Here is a 25,333-nt window from a genome sequence, read left to right on the forward strand (position 1 = left end):
CATCTATTCACTGAGGAGAAGGGTAATCCACAGAGTATTTTAACATGTACAAAGAGAAAGAAACAAGTGTGAAGTGGAGGCCTTTGCCAAGGTGACAGCAGTAACAGCAGCAGTAACAGCCTTCTAACAATAGTGGGTTTGCCCAGTGACACGGGCACGCAGCCTCTGACGGCCATGATGACCTCTTCAGGTTTCATGTGCTACGTGACCTTTCCCATGAAAAAGTCTGCTGTGGGGGGTCTGGTGTGTGCCGTGCGAGTGATGGTCTCCCCCTGCAATCAAGAGTTTATTAACCGAGAAGTACCGATAAAGCATTAGTGTAGGAAAATGCCAAAACAGAAAGTCCAATGATTTTTTAAAACATAAACTTCTTAAAATGGAAGAGGTGTTACACGCACACACACGCGCACACACACACACACACACACACACACACACACACACATTCGTTTATAGACCAAGAGAGCTTCGTAAAGTGGCTTATAAATTTAGATTGTTTTAAATAATAATATGATTTGGGGCCATTTCTACTTTAAGCTAATACTACGGAAAATGCTTTTTGGGCGATTCTTTTTCTGAAAATTGGTGTTTAAAGAAAGAATATCATGAGGGAAATTATAAATGTAAAGTAATACAAAAATACATTTGATGGGAAGTACTCCCCTTGTCAAAATAGGCCTGTGATAGACAGAAAATGAATCTGAGCAGATTTTTTTAATTGCATCACATTTTTGTCTCTAATCCATTTGCACATCACTTGGTATCACTGATGTCAGTTTATTATCATTGTGGTGACCAAAGCACACGAGGTTCAAGCAACCCTGGATTCTGATTCTGGCTCTAGCCTGCCCTTGCTGGCTGAGTCATTTAATCTTCAAACTAAGCTTTTGTCACCTATAAAATGGGGCCATAGGATTGTTGTAAAGATAAAATGAGATAATGTATGTAAAATATCTGGTACTAAATAATATACAGTGCACGGTCCTAGTAATTATTATGAATTACAGTAACTCAATAAATATTTATCATGTGCCTTTGGTGAGGGAGGCATTGTTTTAGGCATGACGAGTGGGAACAGGGCTGCCTGTATGACTGTACAGGTTGTGCACAAAACAAATCTGCAGGCCACCATTTGCATCATCATCCAAAGGAACAATGCAACCTGAAGACAGTAGGATACAACCTGGGAGTCATACTTTGTTGCCCCAGTAGTGGAAAGTAAAATGGGGAAAGCTTACACTCCAATGAAAGGAATAACATTTATTATTATGACTTGGCACTTTATAAAAACATTATCATTCTATATAAGTAGTGAACCAGTAAGCATTATTCAAACATTTACCAGACATTCAAAGCTATTCTAGATGGAGTAGGCAATGTAGAAGTAAAGGATTGCTTTGCCTTACTTCTGTAATCAAGAAACTTAAAATCCAGTTGGAGTCAAATACACAAAATATACATAAGTGCTAATCTGCATGACATAATTAAGTACAGGCAGCCCTCACTTTGCATGGCAGTGTGGCAACATAAAAATGACCTATATAAGCTGAAGCCATGCAAAGTAATCAGTGGGGAAAATTACGATTATTCCAAGATCTTTAAAAACTTTTGTGAAAACATTAAAAACTCGCTTAAGGTCAGTTATCCATGTATTGGGAAATGAAAAAAAAAATAAAATAAAAACTGACATTCAGTAAACTAGAATTTAAAACAATAAAAATGAATGAAAATGGGGCACCTGGGTGGCTCAGTGGGTTAAACCTCTGCCTTCAGCTCAGGTCATGATCTCAGGGTCCTGGGATCGAGCCCTGCAGTGGCTCTCTATTCAGCAGGGAGCTTGCTTCCCCCTCTCTCTCTGCCTGCCTCTCTGCCTACTTGTGATCTCTGTCAGTCAAATAAATAAATAAAATCTTTTTAAAAAATGAATGAAATTGTCTCACTTCCTTGTGAAAAAGCATCAAGAAGAGTTTGAACAGTACTTGCTTTCCTCTCATATAGCTTTCTACACATCTTCCCACTGCCTTGGCAAAATTGTCACATTCCTTCCTAAATCTGGATCAGTTTCCAACACTTTATCCTTTGCACATTCAGTGTCACGAAATACCTCCAAGATTTTCTTTAATGTGAAGTATTTTCCTGGAGTCACTTCCCCTGGGACATCGTCATCCTTTTCATCATGGTGGGTTTCCCCAATAATGTCAGGAAGTTGACTTTGCTGAGGGCCTGGCTGCCGGTCTGGAGGGGCTCACACTGCACTGACCAGCACTGTCCTCAAGCATTCCATTCCATTGCACTCAGATTCTACTTCCCACGTGTCTCTTTTCATTTCTCTGCTGCACTTCCCCCTTGGTTGGTCAATTCACTCCTTTGATGAACTCTTCCTGTAAAATGTCACAGAGGTTTATCCCTGGGCAACAAGGAGACAACAGCACACTTTGCTATCTGTGGGTGAACTGAATAACAGATGCGAGGGGACCCTACAGACTTTCAAGGAAGTGATTGGTCATGGATCGTGATTCACATCTGTTATTTACATAGTGATTTGTGTGCTGAAGGGCTAGGAGCAACGTCTGTACTTTGGGCAAATACAAGAAAGATCCCACAGAGCATGGTAACTACAATTTAAACTGGGTTATTGGTGCACTTGCATTACTTAACTACCATGTAATAACTGATATCCATGCGTATCAGAGCCATGCAGAGTACTGCCTATCCTGCATTATTATCTTTGTTAGTTTTTAGCATATATATCAATGGAAAATGCATCCTCATGATAGAAAACTATCACATCTATTTTAAGTGAATTGGATTAAACATGGAAGGTTAATAAGAGTAACACATCAAATGAAGCGTTACACATTTATCTTAATGTAACATAAATAAAGCTGATAAGCATCTACTAAATCACAAAGATTAGTATACCTAGTATACAGTTGCGTGACGCTAGAGACCAAAATCCAATGCTTCAGGTGCTTTCTGACACTTTAATCCATCTTTTTTCCTTTCTACTTTTGCCTTTTTCCTTTTCTATTGAAATTCAGATACAGTTAAATGTGATATATTTTATTACAGATAGCAACACAGAATTTGACTTTTATTAAAGTATTTCTCTATTTCTCTCCTCTTTTTTTACCCTTCTATATGTCCTTCTGTGTCTATATGCAGAGAAAGCATCCAGACATTGTTTTCAACTCTTAGTAGTGATAATATTATTATGAACTGGTGGAAAATGTGACGGGTTTTTTTTCATGTTCATATTTTGTACCGTGTGCATTACTTGAATTTTCATGATGAGCTTTGATGTACATGTTTAATGTTTACAAAAGCAAGGGATTTTCCTCAAAATCAAAACAACAAAAAAATTCGGATGTCTTTTTAAAATAATTGAAAGAAACCCTTTCGATTTTTCCTAAATGACCTTTCTCAGAATTTCCTCGAGGAAGTTTTAGTTTGGCATTTTGAATAGCAAAGTTGGTCCCTGATCTTTTCGTCTACACACAACTTGATTCTTCTTTTTAAAAGGAACTTTTTTAAAGGAACTGACATTGGTCGAGGGTCTCCCACAAAACAATCAAATGCTTATTCTCTAACCCCCACTCGGTGCTCAGCTAAAATAGTTATTCCTCTACTATTGGAGGTGTTATCAAATTCTTTTTTGTTGTTGATGAAATTGTAAGCTTCATGAGAGCAGAGACCATGTCTTCATTCTTGTGTAAAGGTACTAATAAATATTTGGGACTATGAAAAGTTTTTTACAATTTTTGTTGAAAGATAAAATTAAGGCTTTGCTACATAAAGAGGAAAGGGTTGGTTTAAAAGACTGCCTGAAATTTTGTTCTGTTTTGTTTTGAGACTCATAGGTTGCAAGTTCAATATCATCAGCCTTTCTAGACTACATAGAGAGGTTGCAGATTCTAGGTAAACACTCAGGTTTATATTCAAATATTAAGTAATCATCAGTAGTAAGTAAAAATTAAAAGCCTTCCAAGTGGGGGCACTTGGGTGGCTCAGTTGGTTAGGCAACTGCCTTCAGCTTGGGTCATGGACTCCTGGAATCAAGTCCTGCATCAGGCTCCCTGTTCAGTGAGGAGTCTGCTTCTCCCTCTGGCCATCTCCCCTCTCAAACTCTCTTTCACTCTCTCCCTTGCAAATAAATTAATAAAATCTTAAAAAAAAAAAAGCCATCCAAGTAAGTCAAATTTTATGTTTCTTTAAATTTTGCTTCAAAGAACAACTTTCTTATAGTAAAATATATCAATATTTATTACATTGATAGAGAATAACTTCCTGCTTCTAACAAGTATTTTTTTCTAAACTTGAGTTGACAAAGGGGCTATGTTCTTTCCCCTTGATTAACAGATCAATTTAGAAAGCAGAACAGAGCAGGGGTACCCGGGTGGCTCAGTCAGATAAGCTGCTGGCTCTTGATTTTGGCTTAAGTCATGATCTCAGGGTCTTGAGATGGAGCCAGTTCCCATTCCCCCACCCCGACTCCATGCTCAGTGGGAGTCTGCTTGAGATTCTCTTCCTCTCCCTCTACCCCTCCCCATGCTTGTGTGTGTGTGTTTGTGTGTGTGCTCTCTCTCTAACATAAATAAATCTTTAAAAAATAAAATAAAAGAACAAAACAGAGCAAACACCTAGTTACCCTGTACTTTCAACCTTGCTGTGGATATAATTAGGGTTTAGTTTTTTGACCTCATTCTTGTCTTGACATTTCTTTCTAGGAAAGTTCTCTCTGTTCTCCTCAATTTCTACTGATACAAAGAGTAGTTCCAAACCTCTCTCCTGCCCTCAACTCTCACCTCCAAGTCCTCTCTAATTTTGTATTTCTAATTTCTCATAATATATATCTTATGATCCAGTAAGAGTTACCATCTTGATAAATTCCCTCCTATCTTAATTATCAAGACTGCTTCCAAAATGGCTTCCAACTCTGAAACTTAAGAGATCCTCACAACAATTTTCCTCTCCTGTTTGTTTTGACTTACAACAGTTCATTCTGTTTAGTGTCCATGATACTCATTTTCCTCCCCTCATTTCTGTCATTCTTGACTGAATCCTAATCCTCCCTTATACTTGGACTTGTACCTTTATCCAGAGCTCCTAATCTCAACCCATCCATACTCAGCAGACAGAATAGACTCTCATGTACCATCTTTGTCGCTGTCTTTCTGTCCACTGAAATCTACAGCATTCCCCCAAGATTAGCTGTATTTCATCAGCTTCCATTCAAGAACTTCCATTATCTACCTCCTTTTCTCATGAAATTATGCAACTTTCTTATCAGAAATGGTGTCTATATAATCAAATTATGCTGCTTCCCTATGGGAAACCTCATTTCACTCCAGACTCCTTACCAAAGGCTAATAAGTGTCTGCCAATCTTTCCGACCATATTTCTTATCATCCTTGCTATAGCTCACATTTCTTTCTGTTCCTTCCCACCCAAGGCCCACAGCACTAGCTTTCTTTTCTGTCTTGAAAGTTCTTAGCCCAGACCATTGCATGATGGCTTCTTCTCATCGTTTGGGATTCGGTGCAAATGCTCTCTCCTTAGAGAGGTCTTCCCTGACTATCCTGTCTAATGTGCATTCACAGATGTACCTGTCACATCTTTTAGTTTTATTTTATTCATAGTACTTTATATTATTTTCCACTTGTTTTTTACCGTGCCACTGGGGAAAAAAAGAGTTCACAAGAACCCAGATTGGCTCTCTTGTTCACTGCTTTATCTACAGGTCCTAGAATAGTGCCTGGCACACAGAGACCAGGAAATATTTGCTGAGTGAATTATAGTGACATAATTCTTACTCCCTGATTAAGCCAAGCTGTTCTCTACATTGCCTTACATATCCATTTGTGAATTATTGGTTATATGTTTTCTTCATTCTATTCTCCTCTACCTAATTACTGTTATCTTTTATCAATTCATATTAGTCATTTCCTTCCAAATCTAGCTCAAATGCCACTTGTAAAACCTTGAATTCTTCCTACTATGAGCACTCTTTTACTTCTTCTCCCCATAAGATTCACCTCATCATTTTCATGGTTATATATATATTGTGCTTTAAAAAACAAAACAACTTTAACATATTGCTTTATAACTACATTTTTTTTCTTTCTGAGTCATCTAATTGTTTTCTTGTTGACAGAAGGTGTAGTTTAGTGACAAAAGCTTTGGACTCAGAGTCCTGGAGAACAATTCCAGACTGCAGAGGGGCCATTTCCCACATCTGCACATTATGGAACAGTTAGTCTAGACCATAGGTTGCAAAATGCCAGCCCTTGGGTTGAATAAGGCCCACAGATGTGTTTCATTTGGCCTTAGTGAAACTCAAATTAGTTAGCAATGTTTAAAAATTGGGAAATTTTTGGAAAGCTTGAAATTCTACCCCCTCTGGAAAAAAAAAAATCAATAGAACAGGCAACAAGAGACCTACATTTCTTTCTTTCTTTCTTTTTTAAAGATTTTATTTATTTATTTGAGAGAAAGAGCATGAGAGAGAACACGAGCAGGGGAGGGGCAAAGGGAAAGGAAGAAGCAGGCTCCTCGCTGAGCAGGAAGCCTGATGGGGGACGAGATCCCAGGACTCCAGGACCATGACCTGAGCCAAAGGCAGCTACTCAAAAGACTGAAACACCCAGAGACCATACATTTCTGCATGGTGACAAATCCACTGAGAAAGGATGCCTAGGTGGCTCGGCGGCTAAAGTGTCTGCCTTCAGCTCAGATCATGAGCCAAGGGTCCTGGGATCAAGTCCCACATGGGGTTCCCTGCTCAGCAGGGAGTCTGCTTCTCTCTCTCCCTCTGCCCCTCTCCCCTGATCACGGTCACATGCTCTCTCTCTCTCTCAAATAGGTAAAAATATATATATTTTTAAAATCCACTGAGAAGGAAAGCAATTGTCTTTATTTTTAATATATATTTGAGAGAGAGAACATGAGTGCATGTAAGTGGGGTGAGGGACAGAGGGAGAGAATCTTCAGACTTCTGGCTGAGTGTATAGCCTGATGCTAGACTCCATCTCACAACCCACGAGATCACCACCTGAGCTGAAACCAAGATTCGGACACTCAACCAACTGAGTCACACAGGCGCCCCAACAATTGTCTTTAACATGGGGTGGGGACCCTCTGATGTGCCATGGTGAAGTAGCCTGGACACTTCACTTGTTTATGTCAGTTCTCTGTTAGAATTTGAATATATAACCCAAGACTGTATCCTTTCTGGAACCCTTCTAACTCTACATATTCATGATTCTGGATAAATATATCTTCTCTCTCTAGCCAGACTTAATTTCTGGAAGGGCAATGTCTGGTGCTTTTCTTCTGCCTTTGCAGGTTACAGTGCTAGACATTGTTTAAAAGTCATTTGTTGAACATTAATTTAGCTACACACAAATATGCAGCAAAACCAGATTCCACCCAATTAAAAATGTATTGTTCAATTGGCTTTTATAAGAAAGACTCCCATCAAAGTGGAATTCAAATAGTGACAGAGTTTGTGTGATATAGAAAATTTAACTCTGGACAGATAATAACCAGATGAAGTTTCATTTGGGCAGCAGAAAAGAGATGTAGTTCCTCAGTCTCTTTACTCTGTGTGTAACTCCCACTAATGGTTTGTGGTAGTTATGCAGGCATATCAAGAGCAGAATGTACTCTGGAGATGGAAAAATATTATTATTTGTACTCCTAAGTATTGATCGTATGTTCAACAGCTGGAACTTGTGGAGACCCTTATTATTACAATACCAATAACTACATTTGCTGTATTCCAAACACCAAACACCATTTGGCATGGTTCAAGACTACCATATTTAATAAATCCCATTATTCCTTTTGCAACATTTTGTTAACATGTAAGGAGAATGCATCACCCTGAAGTATTTTCCATGGATTAACACCAATAGCTAAGCTTCCACACCCAGGTTATGCAAAATGAATGAAAGTCCCAGGTCTATAACCCAGGGCAGATCCTGTAAACTGTTGTCAAAGACTACAGTCTGAACACTTTCTTCTTCATTTTTCCATTTTCTACCATAAAGAGTACTCATAAATGACATAAATATTTCATATGAGGAAAGATTGCATTCCTCAAAAACTGTCTACTTTAACAGAGGACACAGCTGATATTATGCCATTCATATTAATACTAGAATAAATATTTTTTATGAAGTTTGGATTACTGTAATACTTGAAAAACATTTCAAAATTTACATTTATTTGGAACATTATATTCTAAAGAATTAAAGGGCAAATACATTAACCTGATTAAAATATTTTAACATTTACTTTAGACAGCTATAATCTCTAAGTTTCTTATAATGCATGCAGGAACTGAGGTGAAAGTGTACTTTTGTACTCTCTGTGAGAAAAACTGACTTACTTAGTAAATGAAGAGTATAAATAATATTTGAAAGGAAGCATTTACTCACCAAAGAAAATAATTTGTTGTTCAACACTCGAGATTGCTTTCATTTTTTTAAAAAAAATTTTATTTATTTGTCAGAGAGAGAGGGAGCGCACAAGCAGGCAGAGGCAGAGAGAGAAGGAGGCTCCCTGATGCGGGGCTGGATCCCAGGACCCTGGGACCATTACCTGAGCCAAAGGCAGAGGCTTAACCAACTGAGTCACCCAGGCAACCGAGATTTCTTTTATTTTTAAAACACTCTATTCAAAGTGTAGGCCAGACCAGAACTTCTTAGATATGTTAATCATCTTTATCTACTGAATCTGGGCCTGAACTGCCAGCACTTACTAGTCATTTTTTTCTGGTTACTGTATGTACTTGAAAGTAATACAGTCACATATCCTTTGAAATGGCCCAGTTTTCCAGATTAGTGAATTTTCTCTATGTATTTGTATCTTGGGTTTGAATGATTTTTATCTTCCATTGGGGTCTAAACCATTACAAATAACACAGTTTACATATTAAAGAAATATAGTTGTGCACAACAGTGAGAAATAAATTAGAGGTCTCTCTGCAAGTTGTGTGATCTTAACCTCGCTAAACCTCAGTTTCCTCATTTATAAAATGGGGGTGAAAATAATATCTATTTCCTGGGGACGAAGGGGAGATTAATAGAGATAAGGCAAGCATCCTCTTGTGTAAACAAATTCTACATTATTGTCTCTCCTACATTGTGTGTCAAAGTTCCCCTATGTAATGAATTATGTATTTTCTAATTTACATGGCATTACCCCCATTTTGCAGAGAAAACCACAGAGGCTCAGGCAATTAAGAATCTTGCTCTAGACCACACATGTTGAGGAGACACCTCCTAACTGTTTCTGCTCATAAAATGACTGAGCAGAGCACTCTTCGTTTACAAAAGCAATCTTAGAAATTAATCTTCGAAAGTGGAGTCAACAATTACCCATGAGTAGTGACTGCAATTCTGAGACTGGTTTTCATACACATTTTGTAGGATAAGCATCACTATTTTGAGGCTGCACCCTGTGCAGAAACATGAGTCATCGCCTACCCCCGCACTCCTCCACACTCTAAGGCTCTCCTTTATGAATTAAGTCCTAGGAATTCCTGTCTCATTACTCCCCAAGGGTGCTCGGTCACAGCCATCTCTGACTTGTATTTTCACCCACCTAGTTAGTTGCTTTCTTCAACACTTCTATTAGGCCAGTTGATGACTATGTCTACCTCAGCAAATAACTTGACATCGTTATAGAGGAGCGAGAAATTGTTGAGATTGTGGAAGAGTTTACAAATGCTGCGCTTTCCAGTTTATACCATCCCATGACCCAGTAACTGTGAGAGGACAGGGCCTGAGTGCAGGGGAAATTCCCCATAAGACGTTGTTTCCCTGTCCTTTCCCAGACAACCTGAGGGTTAATGGAAGGAGCATATTGCTGGTGGTTGTAATAGCAGTGGGGAGAACACGGTAGTGGAGTTTATCCAACACGTGGGCACCTCACCCGGAAGGAATTTCATTCTATTCTGACAATCTGAACTTATTTGGTCAATGTTTTATAGTTTATTAGTTGCTACTGAATTAGTGGCTACTGAAGTTCCCAAATAAAAGTATCTCCATCTTCCAGTGGCATATGCCTTCACGTATGTTGCTGAATTTTTTTTCCTTTAAAATTTAAAACAGCCTCTACCATTTGCCTAAAGAAAATGCTTTTAACTGAAGACCCAGGGAGAGAAGGAAACCATGCTGTATGGATTCAGGTAACTCCTCAATTTTTGGCAATCTAGGCGTGGCACCCATGCTAACTAAACCTTGAGCTCCCAAATTAGCAGTATCTTAGGGAGAACAACAGTCATACGCTTGTCATTTTGAATAACTAAAACATTTAGAAAAAATGTAATTTTGTAAGATCCTTTCCATCAATGAGATATTTCTAGCCATGTTTGCAGATCACAACGCCACTCCGCCTAGCAGCAGAAGGTGTTTTAAGTGTGTTCAATCTCAGGATGTGGAGGAGGCAGGCCAGAGAGGAAGGCAGGACAACACCCTGGGGAAAAGTCTTGGTATGGCCTCAGGAAGTACAGAAAGGACCGCAGGAAGCCTGGACTGGGTGCAGAGTTTCCTGGGCTCTTTTATGGCTTTGTCTGTTCTTGCTGTCTATGACCTTAGGCACTGGGCAGCCTCCTTCCTGTATCTGTCAAAGGAGGAATGCAAATCCAGGACCTCTGCTCTGCTTTTCTCCCCCAGGGGGCCAGAGAAGGCCTAAGCCTCACGCTATAAAACCCAGATTCTTTGCTCTAGGTGTGGTTAAAAGAACAAAATTATTATAATTACTGGGCGTAACTTTAGTCACTCTGCATCACATCTTCCACTGAATGTGTGCCCTAGGTTTGCACGTCCGTTACAAGAAAAGAAGGTTACTGCGGGTATGGGAGAAGTGCTGCTGAAATGCTGACTTTTCCACTGTTTTCTAGAGCCTGTCTTAATAATCACCTGCAAAGCTGCAATTGTGGCAATGTGAGCTGGCGGCCTAACCCACCGTCACTGGGTCTTGGATTATCAAGGTGTCTCCCCACATGCCCAAGCCTGCTACTCTCTTCTCACTCTCCTCCAGGTTTCACCATGTCGCCCTCTTTCAAACACCCGAGTCTCCATGTGCATCACCCCACAGAGCCGCAAGGAGCCAGCTCGGCCCTGAGCAGAAGCAATAAAGCCAGTCCGAAGGAAGTGTGAAATTACACACTCAATTTCCAAGACTCAGGGTGGAAAAAAGAATGTAAAATATCCCATTAACAACTTCCAATATGTCTTGCAGGTCGAAATGAGACCATTTGGAACATACGGAGTTAAAATATATGATTAAAATGAATTTTACCTGCTTTTTCAAAAAAATTCTTTTTTAATGTGGCTATTAGGAAGACTAAAATTAAAATGTGTGACTTGCATTTGTAGCTCACGTTGTATTTCTTTTCTTTAGTGGTCCAGTTTCCAGTCCTTTGCGTTACTGTGCTCTACTTAAGAAAAAGCATCTCTTGGGGCACCTGGGTAGCTCAGTTGTTAAGTGTCTACCTTCAGCTCAGGTCATGATCGCAGGGTCCAGGGATCAAGCTCCACATAGGGCTCTCTGCTCAGTGGGAAGCCTGCTTCTCCCTCTCCCACTGCCCCTGCTTATGCTCTCTCTCTATGTCTCTCTCTGTGTCAAATAAATAAATAAAATCTTAAAATAAAAAAAAAATTTTTTAAGTCTCCTTAGGCAATACAATTGAAAATTTTTTAATATTTTTATATAACTACCAAATAGTTTCCAATGAATTCTCAACTAAATTACGTATTTTTAACTTTTTAAAAGAAGGCATTTATGTCCCCCAAACAAATCCAGCTGTACTGGAAGTTCGAATCCTTTGATATTAGGACAGATATTAGGACAAGCTAGAGTGATACAGAGGCATGTAATAAAATCAGTGGTACTGATCCTCTTCTGTGTCATGGACCCATATTGTTCATTGAACCACTATTTATGATTTTTCTACTGTATTCCACCCTGTGCCAGGCTCTAGAAATACAGCTAATAACTCTGATGAAAGTTTTAGACCCTCTCCCCAGAGGAGAAAAAAAAGTACACATGAACATATTTACATACCTGCATTCTGTTCTAGGCTCTTGTGGCTCTTCCGAGCCTATCATGCATCCTAAATTAATAATTTCTCAGTTTGAAAAAAAGAGCATGGACCAGCCAGATATGGGTTCAATTGTTGGCTCCAAGAGCTTCTTGGGTGGCCTTGGGCTATATTTATCTTCTCTAAGTTCAGTTTCTTCATCTATAAGATAGGGAGATATAGACAAATTGTGGGGTGTTATGAAGATTAGCTCTGAGGCATATAAAGGCCTTTCTTACACGTTCCTTCTTAACCACCTTAGTAGGTGTTACAGGTTGTAACTATTATTTCTTTTCTTGTGTTATGTGGGGAAGTGGCTCAGAAGAGAAGAGCATGGGTTCTTGAGTCTGAATCTTCTTTTCTATGTCAAGTTCTTAATTCATGTAGTAGCCCTAGATGTTAGTTGCTGAAAAAAAACAAAAGAGTTTGGTTCTCCAACCACGCCATGACCTTTCAGAGAAGATGTCCAAAAATGGTGTGCGAGTGGTCTGGGCTATGTGATCTACAGAAATGAGAACATGTCTGCCCACACCTTGAGAGATGCTATGTGGTATGTGCATGTTTTTCTGTGGTTTGAAAACAAATTTCTGTCTGCAAACCTACAGATGTGTTTCTGTTTTGGGGTGTTATTTTTTGTTTGTTTGCTCATTCATTTAGAAAACCATGCTGGTATGTATATTCTCCTCACAGGCGACCTGCAGGCAACCTCCAGCAGGCACCAGCAAACTTTGGGATGCAAGTAACCTTGAATGAGTAAGAACTTGAGCTAAGAAGCAGAGCACCATGCCATTTCTACACAACTTCTCCTTCCAGTGCCACACTCTGGAACAATCCATTCTCCAAATCACCAAGTTAAAGGTAGAGTGATTCACCAACTGCCAGCAGGTGAGGGGAAGCCAGCCCTGTCATAATTTTACAGACTCTTTTACTACTCACGAAAACCAGTTATGTATGGTATTTATGTACATCTGTGATCCTGGGCATTTTCCAAATGCCTTTTGGAGAACATTAAACAGGAAATTGATGCCACAGGGCAAATATTCATTCTTCCCATCCTCTCTCACAAAAACAAGTACAGATTTGCTGTGGCTAGACTGACTTCCTGCAGGGTGCTACAGCTTATTCGATTTTACACTAGGAGGGGGAAAAAAAAATAACATTCTCTGTTTCAATTTAGAGCATGTTGAAAATGGCCAAAATGCATCAACGAAAAGCCTCCCTCGTGAGAGCTCTGAAGGCTGGAAGTCAGTGCTTTATACACTCCTAAAATTCAAAGGTTAATGATTGTTTTTCATGCCTATTGATGAAAGTAAATCCATATTACACTGGACACATCAAATTTGGTTAAACAGCTTGTTCTCAAGTTCTCAGATGAAAAAAAACGTTCAGTATATGGCCGCTGCAGCTTTTCATAGAAGGACGGCCTCTTTTTCTAACATGTTACAGGGGTCTTTGGTTAGTATCCTCCTCAACATCTATTTTTCCCAGTTCACTTTCTTATCAGTCCAGAAACTATTTTGGGATCCGTGACACTCTGGAAGAACTTAATCTACTTCAGCCCCAGGAGCAGAGGATGTGACTTAGGTTAAGCTATTCAACGCATTATCTCTCCTAGCCACAGAGATTTCAGTGCAGAGGCCTGTGAACTAAGTTTATCCAATCAAAGTCAATCTTGAGGCTTTTGCTGGGAAAACATTAATCACTTTTTTCCTGATGGACAAGACCACTGAAACAGTTGGCAGTCACCTTAGGGTCATAATGGGGACTAACCCATTTGCCTAAAAAAGGCAAAAACCCCAGAAGGCAGGATAGAGAAGGTAAAAAAAAAAAAAACAACAAAAAAAAAAACAACAAAAAAACAAAAAACCTGTTACTGTTTTATTGCTGGATCAAGCTTTGCCTGAAGATCTGTCTCTGGACCATTTAGTAACATAAACCATTAAGTTCCCTATACTGCTTAAACTAGCTTGACTCAAGTTTTTTGGTAGTTTGTAACCAAAGCTTCCTGTCATACTTACCTGTTAGAAGACATTTACAAAAGAAAAATAAGAGGACAAGGTGATAATCTAATGGGCTACTATTAAGGTCAATTTCAGAACTAATTACAGAAAAGCAAGATCAGTAAGGAATAAGGAAGTGATTGCTACTGAGAAAAGGATGAGAAAAAAATGTTTCCAAGGGATGAGTAACTACCACAGCAGTATGGGGCTGGAGAAAAGCCAATCCACATACTTCTTCTAAGGCCCAGCCTGAGTGGGGACTAAGGGTGGAGACTTAGCAACAGGAAGGGTCTACCCTCAGCTAAAGCCATTCTTAAATTATTCCCTCTCCTTCAGCTACTACTGGTGAACTACTTAGCAACAGATGCAGTCTGCAATTTTTAGTCATTTGACTTCCATCCTCTCTGTTGATCCTTGCCACCTCCCTCTGAAGAACTATATGTTATTATTATTATTATTACATCCCATTTTATAGATTGGGAAACTGAGGCCCAGAAACCGCAAGTTATATGCACCATAAACAAGCTGTAGAGAACAGACTCAGAGCTCAGATCTTCTAATTCAAAGGCCTGTAATCTTTGTCCTACAACATACATCCTTGAAGATTGTCTTTTTGTATTATATGTGGTCATTGGGTTCATCTAAAGTGAGGCCTGGAGGTATTTGACATCTGGCTTTGTCCCAACTGTTTCTCTTACCAAGACTAGCCAGAATTTATTTTGTCCACATGGTCACCATACTTTCCTTCAGCAGTGCTCCATGCTCTGAAAATGTCCCCTTTCTACCTCCTGTGACCACCAAAACTCCCATTTCTTCAGCCCCTGAAGACAACAGACTACAAAAGAGGGGGTTTTCTGAATGAATGCACCCTGAGGTGGGAAATACTGATACCAGCTTTATGTGTTAATCCTCTTTCTGAACAGAAGTACTTTGTAAGTGGGTGCTTGCAGACAGAGTGACTTCCACTGCAGAAGTTACTCTCCCAGCATCAAGTTCAGGTTGTGTGGGCAAACTGGAGGGAAGATTACTTTGGGTGGTCATCTTGCTTCATAAACCACTTCTTGCTTCACCTACTCGCAAGACTTCATTCACTGTGCTTCAGCCCACATGTTTTCGGAGAGCTTTGGATACACCTTGAACCTTGTCCAGAACTACTCTCTCACCAGCCTACATGGACACAGTCACTTCCAAAGTCATTCTGTACATCTCAACGTGGCATTCAACCAACCCTGCCGAGCGCTTGCTGTATGATGGCCCTGGGCAGCATGTGGACACTTTGACAAAGACACCATGTTGTTTAGGCTCTTTCAAGTGGCCAGGTACAGAGGACTACCCGGGATTCTTCAGATTATTGGAAAGATAGTGGGGGAACTCTGGCTATGAGAAGCAGCTTTTAGCTGGCCAGGTCTCACAGAGAATTAGAACATGGTACGGCATGCCACAAGAGCTTCTGATGCCCTAAGGATACAAGAGCTCTGGTCAGGAGGTCATCTGGTCATTGCCTCGGGCTTGTTTATTTATTCCTGCTCTAGTGAGCCCACTATTACTGTGACTCAGCTACTATCTCCATTCATTTTCCTTCCTTTCTGAGGAACTGTTCCTCCACTTCATGGCTTCTATGACCTCATTGCTTCTGATTCAAGGCTCTAAGAGAGAGAGTCTCTTTGAGTCTGTTGGGAAGTGTCTAGTCCTAAGCATCTGTTTAGGGTTCAGCTCTCAAACCAGGCACCCCATGAGTTCCCTGTGGACCAGACACCAACCTCTGGTTAAAGCTGTGATGAAGTCCTAACCACGGCAACCCTTGGCAGATCCCTGGGACTCTGAAGAATCCACCTGAGAAATTTCCTTTTCTGCTCATTTTAGCAATAATCCTTTCCCAACAAAAGCAGAAAGTGAGGCTAGACTAGCCAGAGCAGAATACTAAATATACAGGTCACTGTATATTTAGTGGTAATTTGGAAGAAAAGAACAGAATATTAGAGTGTTAGGGTCCTAAGTACTAAAAGCAACATGGGAAAAATAAGGTAGCAAAATTGACGAGGTTATTAAAACACATGACCTCACTTAATCAAGACCTAAAAGGAGTGTTACATGTTCCAAATGCACCTTAAAGACAAGATAATGGGGACTCACAAGTAGAGCTCACAGAAACATGGAATATAAGAGCTGGAGAATACACAGCAGGCCACCATCCAACACTCTTATTTCATAATTGGGGAAAGCCCATAAAAGTTAATTGACTAGTTAATTAACCCATATAATTAGTGGTGGAGCCCCAACTCCTGAGTCATGACTAACAAACCACCAGTCTATATTTGTGAGCTAGGAATGGACTTTTCTTCCTAAAGATGGTATAGATCACACTTAATGCTCAAAGGACTCTACTCATTGTCCGACTGAATATGGACAAGGGCAAATAGCAAAGTTGGGGCATGGTGGTTTAAGGTATTCACACAAGGCAGAGTCTGTGTTTTCTACAGGAGTACAGGATATAAAGAGCTGTAACAGAAAAAAAAAAAAGTAGGACTTTGGAATTTGGGATTCCAGTGTCATTCCTGTAACCAGCCAGCTGTGTGCACATGATCTACAATCAACTCTCTGAGCCTCAGGCTCTTTATCTAGGGAAAAATCAGACCACAGGACCCCACAGGTCCCCTGTACCCTGACTTGTCCCGTTCCGATCATTCTAGGAATGATCTACGTTTTGAGGTTAAACCCAGAGGACCAGGAGTACCGAATCAGCTAATTCCCAATCAACTAAATTGAGAATTTCATAGGTTGTTCTCAAAATTATCTAAAGGCAGATGAACGGGACGCCTGGGTGGCTCAGTTGGTTAAGCGGCTGCCTTTGGCTCAGGTCATGATCCTAGCGTCCTGGGATCGAGTCCTGTATCTCGCTCCTTGCTCGGCAGGGAGCCTGCTTCTCCCTCTGCCTCTGCCTACCTCTCTGCCTACTTGTGATCTTTCTCTCTCTCTGTCTCTCTCTGACAAATAAATAAAATCTTAAAAAAATAAAAAATAAAAAAAATAATAAAGGCAGATGAACTAAGGAATGAATGTGGCCTTTCATAGAATCTTGGCTTAGCTTTGTTGCCATCTCTGAAAGAACCCAGAAAGGCATTTAAAATCATAACATTTCACACAGAGTTAAAAAAAAAAAAAAAAAAAAAACCTATCTCTAGGTTTTTTTATCTCCATATATGGAGACATATTTGAACATGTAAGCATTTTTTTCTTTCTAGTGAACTCAAAATGGAAGAGACATGACAAGTATCCAGTACACCGACTGGCATTTTAATACATTCTCTTAACAATAAATTTTGATGGGTGGAAACTAAAAATGGACCATGTAGAGAGAAGGGTCTTCCAGTTGGAAGTCTTTCTCTGAGAAAGCTAATAAATCTGTAGGCCACTCGCAAGGTCACTGCAGATAGTTAGACCCAAACAACTCTAAGATGTGCCAGTCATATACAGTCTTTACGGGTCATGGCCTGGGAATGGTCTTCTGCACAGGCTACAAAATGGCCAACGGTGGCTCTGACCATGGGAGTATTAATGATATCCTTCAGAACCCATGGTGTTAAATGATACTTCAGTAGCTATCCCTGGCACTGGTTCTTCTCATGATGTTTCAGAACAAGCAACTATTCAAAAGAACAGGCATGTGGCAAGCATGTGGAAATTATTGCAATTGGACGAAGAAAACGTTTCATTTACATAACCAAGTTTAATCACGGGAACATCCAGTAGCGAGAAACTGCCTGGATTTTAATCTCAGCTTTGGCATTGACTACTAGCTCTGTAAGCCTTGGGAATGCTATTTAATCTCTCTGTGTATCATCTTCCTCATATATAAAATGGGGATAATAATAGTACATATGTCAAAAAGTTTTTATAAGAATGGGATCAAATGGTTTCCTATTTAAAGACCTTAGAACAGTGCCTGGCACATAGAAAGCACTATGTAGGGGCGCCTGGGTGGCTTAGTGGGTTAAAGCCTCTGCCTTCGGCTCGGGTTGAGGTCCCGGGGTCCTGGGATGGAGCCCCGCATCGGGCTCTCTGCTCAACAGGGAGCCTGCTTCCTCCTCTCTCTCTGCCTGCCTCTCTGCCTACCTGTGATCTCTGTCTGTCAAATAAATAAACAAATAAAAATCTTTAAAAAAAAAAAGGCACTATGTATGGATTCGTTAAATAAGTAAGTAATATATAAGTATGTATTTACCATCATTTATGACTTTTCCAGTATATTCTAATTGTTGGACAGAATGTTATGTTATGGTACATTTTTAGTTATATATCCAACTAAAACCCAAGATAATAGTTAAAACTGAGATAAAAGACAATCGTTTAAACCTGTCCTTCTCCAAAATAGATTAGACATGAAACATCTGAGTTAAAGAACTGTGTTCTTACCATAAGGCAGTATTTTGGATTTTAAAACAAGTGTGTGAGTTCAGTATGGGGGGCAGAAATTAGATCATCAGACAAGGTGAAAGAGCATATCCAGATGAACACCTTCCAATAGGTTTCATTTCTTCTTCCAAAAATCATAGATATATACTGGTTTCATAAGCTGACTGCAACCCATTTCATTATAAGACTGTATGAACCCAAAGAAGTTAATTTTCTCTTCAAATCTGGATTTATTACACAAATAGCATAGCAACAATAATAGAAGAAAGGAAATACCATTAACACTTACACCCCAGTACATCAGTTGTTTTCATTTTTCTCTGTTCCTTTCTATACCAAGTCCATTTGCCTACCTTTTTTTTTTTTTTAACCTAGTGGTTGAAAGAAAAAAAAGTTAAATGCTCTATAAGCCTCAGTTGTCTATCCTCTTCCCTATCACACCACACACTCCCTCTGAGAGAAGGTTTTCTCCATTCAGTAAATATTTATTGAATATCTCCCACATGCCAAGGATTGTCCCAAGTACTACAGATATAAGGATGAACAGGACAGACAAGGCCACAGGCCTCAAAGAACTTAATTCTAGTCAGGAATAAATACATAAACCAATACGTAAATAAGATAATTCCTGACTTTTTAGGGTCGGAGAAGGCTCCTCTGATGATATGTAGGCAGACAGAAGACGAGGTGGTAAGAGCCGTGCACTGAGCTGAAGGCTTCAGCTACAACAGACGCAAAAGCTCCGAGGTGGAAAAGAGTTTTGTGTATTTGAGGAAACTAAAGGAGGCCAGTGGGAATGAAATGAGCCAGTAGGGACCTAAGGGGAAGGCAGGAGTCAGCTTTGTAGGGACTTGTAGGCCACGGTGAGGAGTTTGGATTTTATTTTAAGTGCAACAAGAAGACTTTGGAAGATTTTCACCAAAGGCAGCATGTGTCTTGCCCTATTAAGTTACTCTCATTGCTAGGGGAAGAGCAAATTATGGTGAGACAAGAAGAGAAAGAAAGAGACCCATTAGTGGGCTCCTGTAGTAGTGAAAACAAAAGAGGATGGTGACTTAGACTGGGATGATAGAGTAAAGTAGATGGTTTCGAAATGTATTCCAGAAGTAGCACTTACAAATTTACTGATGGATTAGATACAGAGGATGAGGGCAAGAGGAACCTAGAATGATTAGGATCCTTGTTTTTTTGGGTGAAGCAACTGGGTGGATGATGGAGGTATTTACTTTGACTGGGATAGGATCAGATTTAGGAGTCCTTTTTCATGTACATTTAGTTTACAATACCTATTTGGAGTTTAATTGGAAATGTCAGTTATGCAATTGGATCCATGAGTCTCAAGCTCAGGTCAGTTCTATATCAGCATATAGTAACATTTAAAGCCATCGGACCAGAAGAGAAGTAAGAAGGGAGAATTGACTACCAGGCCCCATGACACTCCAGCTTTTAGATGTTGGGCCAATGCAAAAAGCCAGCTATAAAAATTGAGAAGAGTTCATTAATTTGGGAAGGAAATCAGGACAGTGCAATGTTTCCGAAACACAGAGCATAAGCTGATTCAAAAAAAAGGAAAGAGTTCTTATCCGTGTTGAATACAGTTATTGGGTCAAGTAAAGTGAGGATGAAGACAAATCCACTCCATGTGGTAATATGGCGAGTTTCAGTGATTTTGGCAAATCACTGCAGTGGAGTCCTAGAGATTGAAGTCAGAAAGGAGTGGGTTGAGAAGGAATGGATTTAATGCAATTCCAGTAAAAATCCTAATAGACTATTTCTTAAAAACTGACAAACTGATTCTAAAAAGCATGTAGAAAATCAAAGGGTCAAGAACGGCCAAATTACTCTCACAGGCCAATGAGTTTATTCATTTCGGATATCAGGACTTCTTAAAAATCCAAAGTGGTTACAGAACATTGAAATGTGGACACATATATCTGTGCATGGCAGATTATTCAGTAAATGGAATCATTGATTATCCATGTAAAAAGCATAAAATTCAACCCCTCTGTCATACCATTCTGAAATACCAATTTATAGGTGGATTGAGAATGTAAAATAAATGACCCAATTTTAAAACGTTTAAGAGAAAATTTTATCACCTCTGAGTAGAGAAGAATTTCTTAAATATGAGACATAAAGTTTTAACCACTAAAGCAAAGTCTGATCAATTAAGAACATCTGTTTCTCAAAAGACACTATTAGGAAAGTAAAAACTCATATCACAAACCAAGATAGGGATATTTGCAAGAACTATAACTAACAAAGGATTTGAATCCAGAATATCTACAGATCTCCTACCCATCAATATTAAAAGGCAAGGGACTTGATAGTGAAGGCAAAACAAAAACAACAACAACAAAAGAAATTTCACAGAACAGAATTCCCTAAAGACAAATAGACACATAAAAATATATTTGACCTTTTTGGGGGTGCCTGGGTGGCTCAGTGGGTTAAAGCCTCTGCCTTCAGCTTGGGCCATGATCTCAGGATCCTGGGATTGAGCCCCCTGTCTCTGCTCAGTGGGGAGCCTGCTTCCCCCTGTCTCTCTCTGCCTACCTCTCTGCCTATTTGTGATCTCTGTCAAATAAATAAATAAAATCTTTAAAAAAAAAGATATTTGACCTTTTTAATCCTTAAGAAAATGGAAATTAGGGGCGCCTCGGTGGCTTAGTCGTGGAGCGTCTCATCCGCCTTCAGCTCAGGTCATGAACCCCTGGTCCTGGGATTGAGCCCCGCGTCCCTCCCTGCTCTGCGGGAAGCCTGATTCTCCCTCTCCCACTCCCCCAGCTTGTGTTCCCTTTCCAGCTGTCTCTCTCTCTCTATGTCAAATAAATAAATAAAATCTTTTAAGAAAAGAAAATGGAAATTAAGATGATAATAGGATAATATTTTGCATTCACTAGAGTGACAAAATTAAGAAGTCAGATAATACTAGGTGGTGGAAAGGATGTAGTCAACAGAAATCTTAAAAATACTGCTGAGACAATCAGACAACAAAAAGAAATTAAAGCAATCCAAATTGGCAAAGAAGAAGTCAAACTATCACCCTTCGCAGATGATATAATACTATATGTGGAAAACCCAAAAGACTCCACTCCAAAACTGCTAGAACTTGTACAGGAATTCAGTAAAGTGTCAGGATATAAAATCAATGCACAGAAATCAGTTGCATTTCTCTACACCAACAACAAGACAGAAGAAAGAGAAATTAAGGAGTCAATCCCATTTACAATTGCACCCAAAACTATAAGATACCTAGGAATAAACCTAACCAAAGAGGCTAAGAATCTATATGCAGAAAACTATAAAGTACTCATGAAAGAAATTGAGGAAGACACAAAGAAATGGAAAAATGTTCCATGCTCCTGGATTGGAAGAATAAATATTGTGAAAATGTCTATGCTACCTAAAGCAATCTACACATTTCATGCAATCCCTATCAAAATACCATTCTTTTTTTTTCAAGGAAATGGAACAAATAATCCTAAAATTTATATGGAACGAGAAAAGACCTCGAATAGCCAAAGGAATATTGAAAAAGAAAGCCACAGTTGGTGGCATCACAATTCCGGACTTCAAGCTCTATTACAAAGCTGTCATCATCAAGACAGCATGGTACTGGCACAAAAACAGACACATAGATCAATGGAACAGAATAGAGAGCCCAGAAATAGACCTTCAACTCTATGGTCAACTAATCTTCGACAAAGCAGGAAAGAACGTCCAATGGAAAAAAGACAGCCTCTTCAATAAATGGTGCTGGGAAAATTGGACAGCCACATGCAGAAAAATGAAATTGGACCACTTCCTTACACCACACACGAAAATAGACTCAAAATGGACGAAGGACCTCAATGTAAGAAAGGAATCCATCAAAATCCTTGAGGCGAACACAGGCAGCAACCACTTCGACCTCAGCTGCAGCAACATCTTCCTAGGAACATCGCCAGAGGTAAGGGAAGCAAGGGCAAAAATGAACTATTGGGATTTCATCAAGATCAAAAGCTTTTGCACAGCAAAGGAAACAGTTAACAAAACCAAAAGACAACTGACAGAATGGGAGAAGATATTTGCAAACGGCATATCAGATAAAGGGCTAGTATCCAAAGTCTATAAGGAACTTAGCAAACTCAACACCCAAAGCACAAACAATCCAATCAAGAAATGGGCAGAGGACATGAACAGACATTTCTGTAAAGAAGACATCCATATGGCCAACAGACACATGAAAAAGTGCTCCACATCACTCGGCATCAGGGAAATACAAATCAAAACCACAATGAGATATCACCTCACACCAGTCAGAATGGCTAAAATTAACAAGTCAGGAAATGACAGATGCTGGTGAGGATGTGGAGAAAGGGGAACCCTCCTACACTGTTGGTGGGAATGCAAGCTGGTGCAACCACTCTGGAAAACAGCATGGAGGTTCCTCAAAATGTTGAAAATAGAACTACCCTATGACCCAGCAATTGCACTACTGGGTATTTACCCTAAAGATACAAACGTAGTGATCCGAAGGGGCACGTGCACCCGAATGTTTAGAGCAGCAATGTCTACAATAGCCAAACTATGGAAAGAACCTAGATGTCCATCAACAGATGAATGGATAAAGAAGATGTGGTATATATACACAATGGAATACTATGCAGCCATCAAAAGAAATCAAATCTTGCCATTTGCGACAACGTGGATGGAACTGGAGGGTATCATGCTTAGTGAAATAAGTCAATCAGAGAAAGACAACTATCATATGAGCTCCCTGATATGAGGACGTGGAGATGCAACATGGGGGGTTAGGGGGATAGAAGAAGAATAATTGAAACAAGATGGGATTGGGAGGGAGACAAACCATAAGTGACTCTTAATCTCACAAAACAAACTGGGTGTTGCTGGGGGGAGGTGGGGTTGGGAGAGGGGGAGGGGGGTTATGGACATTGGGGAGGGTATGTGCTATGGTGAGTGCTGTGAAGTGTGTAAACCTGGCGATTCACAGACCTGTACACCTGGGGATAAAAATACATTCTATGTTTATAAAAAAATAAGAAATAAATAAAAAATTTAAAAAAAAATACTGCTGAGAATTCAAACTGGTATAACTAACTTGGAAAACTTCGCATTACCTTATAAAATTGAACAGTCACATATCTTATAGCCTAGCAGCTCCGCCCCTAATGAAACAGATGCCATGTTCACAGTGTTGGGAAGAGTCAGACTGTTGACCAGGAAATGGATTACCAAATCAGAGAATATTCTCACAATTCACTGTATTTAAATGCAAATGAATGAACTGCAGCTACATGAAATAATATGGAAAACTTGAGTTCCTCACCTGGAGTATACCATTTTGTAAAGCTCGAAAACAAAACCATTCATTCCACTGTTGGGGGATATACTTTCCCAGGTGCATCCTAAGATACCATTGTGGCCCCAGGCTAACACCAGGTTTCTCCACCCAGCGGGCTGAACAGGCTGTAGCTGGAGGATGGAGGAATAGACTTTTTGTTCTGGGTCTTAGAGTTAAATGTCTCTGGAGGTTCACACACACACACTCCCCCCGCCCTGCCCAGGTCTTTCCCAGACATGGGGGGTGAGGAATGAACACAGCAGGAACGCTGGAATCTGACATTGTGGTTGGTGGCTCCCCTCTGCTGCTGAGGGCTTTTCTTTTGTCCTGTGGAACAGCAAAGTGCCTTCCCTTCCGTCCTACCCTGTATATCCCTACTCTATTCCCTACTCCATGGCTCCTTAGAATAAAGTCTGGTTTCTTGGCTTTTGGAGTGTTGAGTCAATCTTTTTCCGTTTCAAAAAGCCATACTTCTGCAAATCAAAAGGGCTTGTCCTCAGGCTATCTTGTTTCCCCAGGGACTTTAAAAAAAAAAAAAAACTATTTTGAAATTCAAAAATGTAGGCAATGACCTATTTGTTCTGGGCTATATCAAATACTCCCCTTCCCTGGGACAAAAAAACCCTCAGATTCAAGGTTATTCTTAATGACTGTGAGGGTAAAACACACACACACACACACACACACACACACACACACACACAGGACAACTGAAAGGGAAAAATACAGCAGAAGATACTTTATTATCTGGCTTTGCTCTTTAGCCCCGGAGTCCCTGCCCTTTCAGCCACGTGGTTCCTTTCAATCCCTCCAGTTGCACTGCTCAAGACTTTCCCAATGTGTTTGGCGTTCCAGCTGCACGGGTATCGGCACTTGAACTCCCAAGAGCACCAAGCCCTGTGACAGCATCACGCCTTAGCACCCGGGATTTCTTTCCGCCTGCAGTGCCCTCTCTGTAAGCCAGCTTCCTCACTTGATCGGATTTATACTCTGAACCCGGAGATGGGAGATGAGGCTATTCTCTGGCGGCTCTCAACCCACTTTCCTCTTCCCTCTTTCGTGAGGTTGGGGTTGATATGATGTGAACCACCTTTTTCTTTTGTCAGCAGAATTCCTTTTGGTTTCGTCAATAGGGGGTGCTAAAGGGAGCCCAGAAGGCAGAAGGAAGTCGAAGGGACCTGTGCTTTCTGATTTGCTCGCTTTTCCTGTAATGTCACACAGCAATGACCTTCCGTCCTGACAATAGCCCTTGTTCCCCATTCCCAGTTTCTTTTGGCGTACCCAGAGCCAACTTTGCCCCACCTTCCTTGGAAACACCAGCACCAGCGGCCCGGGATCCCCTCTGTGTATCATCCTTCTCCAAGCTTCTGAATTCTGATAACCCCAATGTCTTCTTTGTTTGCTCAGACTAGAAGGTGGTTTTGCTTCCTTAAGTTACTATCTCTATGAAACCTCAGTGTTCCCTTTTTGTATTTTCAGTTC

At 40.1% G+C, this 25,333-nt stretch overlaps 1 protein-coding gene across 2 annotated transcripts in view; it reads right to left on the reverse strand.

The window, feature by feature from the left end:
• The window catches only part of LEKR1 (leucine, glutamate and lysine rich 1), a 298,468-nt gene that overhangs the window by 224,142 nt on the left and 48,993 nt on the right, over positions 1-25,333 (reverse strand). For both annotated transcript variants that reach the window (XM_046002022.1, XM_046002020.1), the window contains one exon: positions 12,076-12,253. Coding sequence is in view for 1 of the 2 variants with exons in the window: in XM_046002020.1 (XP_045857976.1) it covers positions 12,076-12,081 (6 nt within the window). In the remaining variant the exon portion in view is untranslated. The remainder of the gene's footprint in view (positions 1-12,075; positions 12,254-25,333) is intronic.

Source organism: Meles meles, chromosome 4, assembly GCF_922984935.1.
Source record: "Meles meles chromosome 4, mMelMel3.1 paternal haplotype, whole genome shotgun sequence".
NCBI lineage: Eukaryota > Metazoa > Chordata > Mammalia > Carnivora > Mustelidae > Meles > Meles meles.